Source organism: Platichthys flesus, chromosome 22, assembly GCF_949316205.1.
Source record: "Platichthys flesus chromosome 22, fPlaFle2.1, whole genome shotgun sequence".
Taxonomy (NCBI): domain Eukaryota; kingdom Metazoa; phylum Chordata; class Actinopteri; order Pleuronectiformes; family Pleuronectidae; genus Platichthys; species Platichthys flesus.
This window is the reverse complement of record NC_084966.1, coordinates 3,450,814-3,459,772: the sequence shown is the minus strand read 5'-3', so window position 1 is coordinate 3,459,772 and position 8,959 is coordinate 3,450,814. Positions and strand designations below refer to the sequence as shown.

The window sequence follows — 8,959 nt, the reverse complement described above, 5'->3', positions numbered from 1 at the left end:
GTATTTCCACTGCAGTTAGTTGCTCTTTACTTTCATCACTTTACTTTTCTAACTCAGCCAAGCATGAATATGTTTTTGCAACATTTCTGCCTCTTAATTCTTAATTTCTTGCTTTTCCTCCAGAAGAGCAAATTAAAACTGTGCATAAAAGGAAGTGGATGCCATATTTCTGGTAAGATGAATCAACCAGCATCTTTTTGTGTCTGTAGAAAACATTGACCCAGAACTCATCTCTGTTTGTTGGACTTTCTTGAGCCTCGTTGGTGACTTTCTTCAGAGATTATTAAAAAACTCACCATCCTCCATCCTCAAACCATGCACCTGGTGCTTATTTCTTAAAATGGGTTCCAAAATGCTCCGAGCGTTGTCGGCAGTGCTGAACTGTTCAATTATTTCCCAAGTGCAAGCCGGGTGTTTGCAGCCACTAATGAGGCAGCACTGTCTATGCACTCTTATTCTGTTTTCATATAATTATGTGTTGTTTCAGGAGGAGCTCTTCATGTATTTTGCAGTAGGGCCCACAGTGACTTACGGGGTTCAATCAGGGAAGACAGCACAAGTTCGAAAATGCATTAATATGAATATTAGCCCCATCAGTGAAGTCATTGTGAAGGATAACACCATTTAAATAACAAACACTTGCTGGTTCCAGTTCATCATCTGTATAAGTTCTCTGCCTTCCTGTTTTCAATTTTCAACATTCAATATGTTTCAAAATGGAGTGACAGTCCCACAAGATCACAGCAAATACTTTCATAATGTTGATTCGTAGTAAAAATGATTGCAAGGTGCATCTTGAATGTCAGTGAAGCTGAAGATCATCTCACAACGGAGAGAGAATTTCCAGCAGAGACTTTCTTCGATGCTCTTCACCTCAGAGACAGCCTGGGGTGAAGAATTCATTTGCCAGCTGCTTTAGGATGCTGGTACATGTTTATCTGTATGTGTGTGTGTCTGTGTGTGTCTGGCTCTTTGCAGCTCCACATATGGTTCGGGAGACACACACAAACACACACACACAAACACACACACACGGACACGGACACATCACGTTGCTGCAGCTGCCCACAGTGAGTGAGGCATGTTGGTCCCGGGGTAAACTCCCACTGCAAATCCTGTCCGCTCAGAGAAAGTGTCAATCAGCTTGTCCCAGTCAGCTAAAGAGATGTGTACATGCCAGCAAAAAACACTTGACTGGTCGTCTTTGTCCTTCACGGCCTCTGACGGCATATAACTCTATGTTCTATTTTTCCTCTTTTTAAAACTCTATCGATCGTGGGTGGTGATTTTGCTGAGCGTGTTTCTCTGCAGACTCCCTCATGGGAACTGTCCAGTACAAACACACCAGGTCTTTAATCAAGTGAAGGGAAAGTCATCAAAGTTGTTTAAATGGCATTAAATACATATATGTACAGCATATATAATAAAAGGCCTTTGTCGTCACTATACAAGAGAAGTACAGCACAAATAAAGCCAGATATGAAGCCAAAGTCTGGTATCGATCCAGTGGATACACATTCTCCACCAATCGTGCGTCAGACTCAGCTGTTGATGACGTTTCAACCAATTTCAACCAAACATACTGGGAAAATAAACCCTTGAACATACGCCAAGCAGCTTAGGGACATTTTATTTGACCTGTCCACAGACATGGAGGAGAACGGGCTGACGAAATGCACTGCAGCCAGCGATCAATACACTTTGGCTTCACTTCTGGGGATCTGACATGTCGTCCATCTTCATGCACAGTCTCTGTGGCTTCATCTTGATTTATACACCCAGGCGCCTAAGTGACACGGCAGGTGTTGATAAGTTATTGTTTATATATATTTCATGAAAACTATAAGTAGTCCATTAAAAGTATGAAATACACAAATAAAATCCTCATTGAATTTAAAGGCCTCATAGGAGCTGATGTAGTTCTGTCCAGGGTGGTATTATGGTATCTTGACCTTTGCTGCCATCTTGTGGACAACTTGGGAAATGCAGCCTGAAGCGCATTAAACAAAAGGTTGTTTTATTGTCATAATACGAATATTTGAAATAGACCATTTCACACAGAGGCAGATGAAGTGTATAAAATCCAAACTTTCTGCTGTATTTATTTAACATAAATTCAAAATATGTGCTTGTATAGTCGCGCGAGGATCTGTTTGTCCCTCTCGACTTCGCGTAGTTTTATCTAATGTTGTTGTGAAAGCTGGTTCGTGCGACAGAAGCAGGTCTGAACAACATGTTCTATGTTTAATTTAACCTCGTTAACTCACTGAGATTTGTATTTTCTCGCACAGATTCTAAAGACTGTCGCTCTCTGCGTAGTTGCGTGTTAGTTGTGTAACGTGTCGTCATAGTTAAGCGCCTTTAAACACTGTTGACAAAAGGGGGGAAGTGTCCCATCAGCTGATCCGCTAGCTGCACTGAGCTAACAGCCGCAGCTAGCTTGTTTGTCTTCTGTTTCCTCGTGTGTAATAGTTACATTCGGTGGTTACCTCTGAACTATCAGGCTCGAACCTCCTTGTTTCCACTGCTCCCGTTAAAGACACGCGTCCATTGCATCACTACGGGTGCTAACTCCAGCTAGCTGCGGGTTAGCTTGTTGTTTTCATGCCTGGAGCTGTGTTTGGGGTTTGTTATTTGCTCCAGTAACATTTCACTGTCACACAGGTTCACGAGGTTAACGCTGAAGACACAGATCAAGATGTCCAGCAGCGTAAGTAGCTCAACTACTCATGTTTGATAATTGCTCTGAGACTTAGAGATGTTACTGAGTGGACCCAGGTTAAAAGGTCAATTAAACTTCTTTATTTGGGTCATTAGTTTTCTGTGGCTGGTGCTACATGGTGTAATGAGACACTTGAAGGATTGTGTAATGTTTGTATGTGTTGCTCTTTAGTATCCTGCAGTTGGCTGATGACAGACGGTCTCTTGTCTCTGCAGGTGCTGTGTGGTCGAGGCAGGTGGATCCTGTCCCAGGCAGCGGGCCGTCAGGCACTAGCTGCTCTCAGGTCTGGCAGAACCAGAACCTTCTCGGCTGCAAGCTCAGATGAGCCGTATATAAGTGTATCTCCCACAGACTCAGGTGAGGCAGTTATATTAGAAGTTAAGCTCCATTTTGTTGAAGAGTAAGGGTTTCGGGTTTAGTAAATGTTAAGCAAAACAAAGCCTCAGACGGGTGACACCCACTAATGTCCTTGCTGTGTCCTCTCCAGGCCCCAGGACTGTTTGGCCCGATGAGAACATGGGACCATTCGGACCTCAGGACCAGCGCTTCCAGTTACCGGGCAACGTTGGGTTTGACTGCCACCTGGAGGGCATGGCGGACCAAAAGAAGGCTCCAGTTCACAGGACGGTACCTGACGTACTGACGGCGCCGAGCAGCATAGAGCGACACCAGTTCATACTGGCCCAGTTCGTCAGCGAGTTCCAAGTAAGTCTTTGTGTATTTCTTACTCTTTGCCAGCAGGGCCACAGTAAGCATTGTAGACACCGAAGTTATTTGTTTGCTTTAAAAGTAAAAAGTGAAAGAAAGCTTTCGTTACTGGTGTTATAAACATATTTGAGGGCTAAGGGTGTTGTGTTGATTTTTATTGTATTTTTCTGGAACGTGTGTCTTTGTGTTCACCAGGAAAAACTGGGTCCTTTATCTTTGAGAGTTCACAAAGCTGAGCAGTATTTTACGCAGACAGACACAGACTGCTACATCAATTCCTGCCCTGAGCTGTTGAGGAAAGGTAAACAAAATGAAATCCTCCTACACAGAGACTCATAACCTAAAGTCAAGAAAACTACGATGCCTTAGTAGAAACTCAATTTGTGTACCTGTGTGTGTGTGTGTGTGTGTCAGATCTGGAGCTGCTCTTTCCCGCTGCACCCACCACGTCCATCACAGTTGTGACGGTGACACAGAGGAGCCTTCGCTGTGAGGAGCTGGTGGAGGAGCCGGACAAAGATCAGCTGCTGCACAGAGTCAGTCCTCCAGCATGAAGAGTCCTGAAACGTGAGCTGCATCGAGATGAAGCAGCTGCTGATTGTGTTTTCTCTCCTGACCGCAGTTTGTGAGTGGAGCCAAAGAGATGTGCTTCGCTCTGTGGACAGCAGGATACTGGGCCGACTTCATCGACCCAACAACAGGAACAGCTGTGAGTTATTCTGTGTGCTGGTTGTTTGGTATTCAGTCTTACAGCCTGTCTCTGTCTCCCTGTTGAACTGAATGAAGGCCACTGTTACATTATTCATGTTTCTAAACTGTTATTTAGAAGACAGCTGTGTGATTCTGATGAGCGGCATGTTTCCCTGCAGTTCTTTGCGTCTCCATCAAGTCAGACCCAACTGCAAACAGACGCGGACCTGAGGGAGCTGGGCTTTCACATCGAGGTGTCGGGCTCCTGCACGGTGATCCGACACATCTTGAGAGGAACGCCTTTGTTTGTCGGGACTGTTTTCACTAACGCGCCTACATACAGCAGCGCCATCGCCAGACTACAAGGACTTTCAAAAATACTCGATGAGGATGAATAGGCTTTTTTCTCTTTAGAATATTTTATACTGAGCGAAATCCAAACAAATCACCTCTATTTATGGTTGGAAGAAGCTTGGATGTGAATGTACAGTAGTGTTGATACACGGTTTGTCTCAATGCAATACACGGCAGCCGGACCAGGGATTTATTACTAAGGACTTGAATGAGACTGTCATTTCAAACCCGGCTTATCTCACACTACATCCAGGGAGAGGGGCACTCAGTTCACAATGTGATAGTTGCCGTTTGAAGAAAGTCTGCAGGAGGATTTTAAATGATGGAATCATCCTGTTTTATAATATTAGAAACATGAATTTAACATGGAAACCGTTCAAATCCAGGCAGCTGTTTTAACGTGTGTGAAAAGATCCCGATTCAAAGTTGCAAATCCGGTGAAAAAAAGTTTTTAAAAAGTGACATTTAAGCTATTTTAAGGCAATTTTGAAAATGTAACTTTAGAAACAAAGAAGAGATTTAAAGGCCGTGAACAGCTGCTGGAGTGGGACTAAAAGAACTGGTCGACACTGTGTGTATGTACAGCGTTCTGTTGTTTCTCCTGAAATGTGGATAGTGTCTGAGTTGAGGCATTACACTTCAGAGCTGCTGAATAAAGAAAGTGACCCAGCTGAAATGACACCATTTGTTGTAGCTGTGAGTATGTATGTGTCTCATTTTCATAATAAGAGTCCTTAATATATATTATAAAATATACAAAAACTAGTTTGAGCTACTTGGTGAAAAAAAGACCGTTCAACGTTATGGAGTATTTGGCTGTTATTAATAAAATCTCTCAAAATGGTTAAACTACGTGGTTATAATTTTAATACTGTTGCAAAGTAAACATAAATAAATCAACCAAAAAGCTTTTAACAAAAGTAAAATTGGCAGACACGAAGACAAGTCTAATGTTAAGAGAATTTAGTGCAGTGATGTGTCTGAACGCAGTGTTTTCACATTTTGATTTGCCAAAATCTCAAATTACAATTTTTAATTGCATTTTCAGTGACTCAGAACCTTCTGGAAAGTTTGTGAAACACCCTGATGCGGTTTGATTTTATCACGCAGGATAAAATAAACACAAATTCACATGCATCTGTTTTCTTTAAGCAATATCACAAGATAAGGAATTTAAAATTGTTCTTCACGTCTAGCAGATTTCTAACAAAATGTCTCAAAGTGTTCCACGATGTCCCACAGATGCACAGTTTCCCTCTCAGCCCCGTCCAGCTGTGAGGATGATGATAGTGAAGAGGCTCAGCGCCGCAGGAGGTCGAAGCCTCCCGCTCGAGCTGACCAGAGAAGTGGAGAAGACGGCGTCGCTCTCGTTCCTCGGCACCAGCACGTTGCAGATGTTCCCCTCGCAGCAGGACGAGCACACCTGACAGGAGACACACACACTCATGATCTGTGGCTTCCCTCAGTGTCAATGCAGTTTAATCCAGAGACTCCACCTACCTGGTAGCCATTAACGATGACATCAGTACAGCCAGTATAGAGACAGTCCTCCAGGGTGGCACAGCTCTTGGTCACAGACACACTGTGTCCATTGTGGTCCATCATGTGGAGCGTGGAACAGTATTTGGTCTCTGGAAGACACAGTCCCCCTCTGATTATCAATCGTCTTGTACCATTTCAACCACAAACCATTTGGACGAATTGTTTATTGTGTAATTTGAACTGACCTTTGGGACAGTACACGTCCGGCGCCCAGCGGTTGCACTCGTAGTTATCTGCAGCGTCTCGACACGTGAAGCACTTGAAGCCACCGGGATGAGGTGTAGCTATGGAGCACACACACACACACACACACGCACACACACACACGCACGTGAAATGATGATATTCATATTAATAAGTCATCTTCAGTGAACTTTACTTTAAAATGTGTGAAACAACACATCTACATGGTTTTTGCAAGATAGACACAATAACTTCACTTGTATGGTAATGGATAATAAAATGATAAATATTTCAAATTATAGAAGCATCACAGAAAACGTTGGGACAGCGTATTTTTCGTCTGTTGTTTTTGTGACTTCAAATGGTTTGTTACTGAGGTCCCAGAAAGTGCATTGTTGTCTGTGAAGTGTTTGTCGAGTTGCCGGCTCTAACTTTAAACCTTAATCACTCTACATTGTTTTCTTTAATCTTCATCAATGTGATTAGCCAGCACCATTAAGTCTGATTAGGAAAACACACTAAGCCCAGGGTCTGCGACAATAACAAAACACTGTTGACTATTCTCATGACCCACGTGACAGAAGTTGTCAAGTTCATACAGAAGAGATTTGTTCTGCAGACAGACAGCGGACGTTGGCCACGACGCGCTGATCAAACAAGATGTTTGGCTTTCCCATTGGCAAGAGTCATATCTGCACTGAGAGCCGGGATGTGTTTCAACAGAGACAGCTCCGGGTCTCAGGGTCAGCAGCTTTTCAATCACAGGACAAAGCCTGTTACTCACGAGACACACACACACACACTCAGTCTGCCAGCTCCCAAATCTTTTATCTTATGATCCTCTCGCTTATGGAGCCAAATCAAGGCCAATTCTTTTCTTGAATTTAACATTTGAATTTCATTTATTATTATGGAGCTGTGTATTAAAACTGAAAGTAAAGGATAATTAGTCTCAGTTTCAAATCTATAGTTACACTGTTTTCATGGTTAGTGCACACATTCTTTTCAGAGTAACATTCTGCTCCTACTCGAGGGATGCAGCAGGACGATGTCCTTCATGGTGAAGTCCCGTGACTGGACGGTTTTCAGCCAATGGGCGATGTTGATCACCAGCAGGACCCAGGCCACAGCTGGCCAGCCCTCCATCATGGGCCCCAAAAAGCTTCATGCACTCAGGCCTGTGTAGGAGTGAGAGGGGCGGAATTATCAGCTGATGATTTAAGTAAAATCCAGATAAACTTTCATTCACAATTTGCCAAATACACATTGGCCACTGACAACAATTTTACAGATGTTGCTCTAGACTTTTATCTGTGCTTTGATAAATAGATGTTAAAGTGAATAACAATACAATAAATCACCTTTAAAAGAGCAAAGAGAGCATCACAACTAGAGGCTTGAATACAGAAAACAGAAGATACAATAACTAGGTCTGTGATCAGCTGTGTGTGCTGCTCATGCTGTGAGCCTGCTTCATTATTTAAGCGTCAATAGGAACCCCTACTCTTAGCATCCGTCTCCGGATATGATTAATTGCACGGCAAGGGGCTGGAAGACATTTATTTTAACAATTAACATTGTTCTTACATAAACATGAGTTATGTTCCCGTCACAAGCCCCTTACATCCTGTGGGAATTCAGCCATTAGAGTCACTGCCAAATGCTTTTTGTTCCTCTGTCATGCAATAGGTCGCCCATTAGTTTAGTCAGCATGTTTACTCGTCTGTAATTGGTCCTGCATCAAAGAAAGGAAGAGCAGGTCTAACATATAATAATACATTATGCTTTCCCCATGTCCAAATGTATGGGACAAGGACAATCTTTGTAAGTCATGACTCTTTTTGCCACTTTTAAATAATTACATTACATAACATTTTCTTACATACGATCTACAAATGATCCGTGTCAAGTCTCATCTGTGTCATCTGCAGTTTAATTCTCGAAGATATTTTCCTGGAAGCGTGATCAGATGAGCTTTTCTGTTCCACTCGGGAGCAAAATCCTCTTCGTGGATTCACTGAGATGTCAGTCAACGAATTAAACACCAGATGACCTGGTTTCGATCACTGGAGTTGTCTGAGTTCAGATGCCTTTTAACTCAGTGTTGTGTAGTTTATGTATTTTATCCCCGGGCGTTATGGTCGCTGTGTGCTTGTAAATGCTTGTTTTCTTTGCGTTATCCATGCTCCAATAAACTGATCCAGGTCTTTGAGACTCTGGCTCCAAATGCTGCGTGAAGATACATCGTCCTTCTTTATTGGCAGTCTGTGTTTCACAGCCATCGGTTGTGATATTTCAACTTGCACCTCGGAAATTGAGTTCCTCTCTGGAAGTTAGACTTAATGACGTTATTATTCGGAAGGATTGGTGGAAGTCTTTCAGCCCATGAGCCTAGATTCATTAAAGTCCTGCTGCTACTGTATAGCTCATAATGAAATGCTGCACGCTGAAAGGAAAACTCAAGATTAGCTCTCCAACTCTGAGCTGTCGGATAGATGCTCGGCCTCGCCTGGAGTAAACTCCGGTTTGAGTCTGGAGGGCAGGGATTAGGCACAATGGCCCCCTGTTACAACTGGAGAGGAGATGGAGGGCGAGGTGGGGGCGTTCAATCAGCGCCGACCCACTCCTCCGGGTCCCAGTTAAAAGGCCACGCAGGGCTGAAAGAATCTGAAGGAGCGTAGCTTGTAAATCTCTCTGTCTCTCAGGACAACGAGGGGGTGAGGTTCACAGATTGTGAGGGTAGAAGTTGATGAGTGGGGC

The 8,959-nt window shown here is 43.3% G+C and overlaps 2 protein-coding genes across 3 annotated transcripts; one reads left to right on the top strand and one right to left on the bottom strand.

Moving 5' to 3' along the window:
- Positions 1-2,178: 2,178 nt before the first annotated feature.
- mmadhca (metabolism of cobalamin associated Da) lies at positions 2,179-5,155 on the top strand. Of its 2 annotated transcripts, none has more exons than XM_062380997.1 (8): positions 2,179-2,222; positions 2,665-2,710; positions 2,938-3,079; positions 3,210-3,427; positions 3,626-3,731; positions 3,845-3,966; positions 4,053-4,139; positions 4,300-5,155. In XM_062380997.1, the coding sequence occupies exons 2-8, from the start codon at positions 2,699-2,701 to the stop codon at positions 4,516-4,518; spliced, it is 906 nt and encodes a 301-aa protein (XP_062236981.1). In that variant the 5' UTR covers positions 2,179-2,222; positions 2,665-2,698; the 3' UTR covers positions 4,519-5,155. The 2 variants fall into 2 exon arrangements, with proteins under 2 accessions (XP_062236981.1, XP_062236982.1); XM_062380998.1 differs by lacking the exon at positions 2,179-2,222 and adding an exon at positions 2,240-2,564.
- Positions 5,156-5,732: 577 nt separating this feature from the next.
- lypd6 (LY6/PLAUR domain containing 6) lies at positions 5,733-7,393 on the bottom strand. Its single transcript, XM_062381117.1, has 4 exons — positions 7,228-7,393; positions 6,202-6,300; positions 5,975-6,105; positions 5,733-5,897 (listed from the first exon to the last, which is right to left on the bottom strand). Exons 1-4 carry the CDS (start codon positions 7,346-7,348, stop codon positions 5,733-5,735), a joined length of 516 nt encoding a protein of 171 aa, XP_062237101.1. The 5' UTR covers positions 7,349-7,393.
- Positions 7,394-8,959: the final 1,566 nt, after the last annotated feature.

Bases quoted from the DNA above. Each gene is read 5' to 3' on its own strand.
- mmadhca (XM_062380997.1), top strand. The intron at 3,080-3,209 runs GTGAGGCAGTTA...TGTCCTCTCCAG, and splicing joins TGTATCTCCCACAGACTCAG to GCCCCAGGACTGTTTGGCCC. The intron at 3,967-4,052 runs GTCAGTCCTCCA...TCCTGACCGCAG, and splicing joins AAGATCAGCTGCTGCACAGA to TTTGTGAGTGGAGCCAAAGA.
- lypd6 (XM_062381117.1), bottom strand. From the start codon at position 7,348: ATGATGGAGGGCTGGCCAGCTGTGGCCTGGGTCCTGCTGGTGATCAAC. The intron at 6,301-7,227 runs GTAGGAGCAGAA...TGTGCTCCATAG, and splicing joins CGTCCTGCTGCATCCCTCGA to CTACACCTCATCCCGGTGGC. The intron at 5,898-5,974 runs GTAGGTGGAGTC...GTCTCCTGTCAG, and splicing joins TCATCGTTAATGGCTACCAG to GTGTGCTCGTCCTGCTGCGA.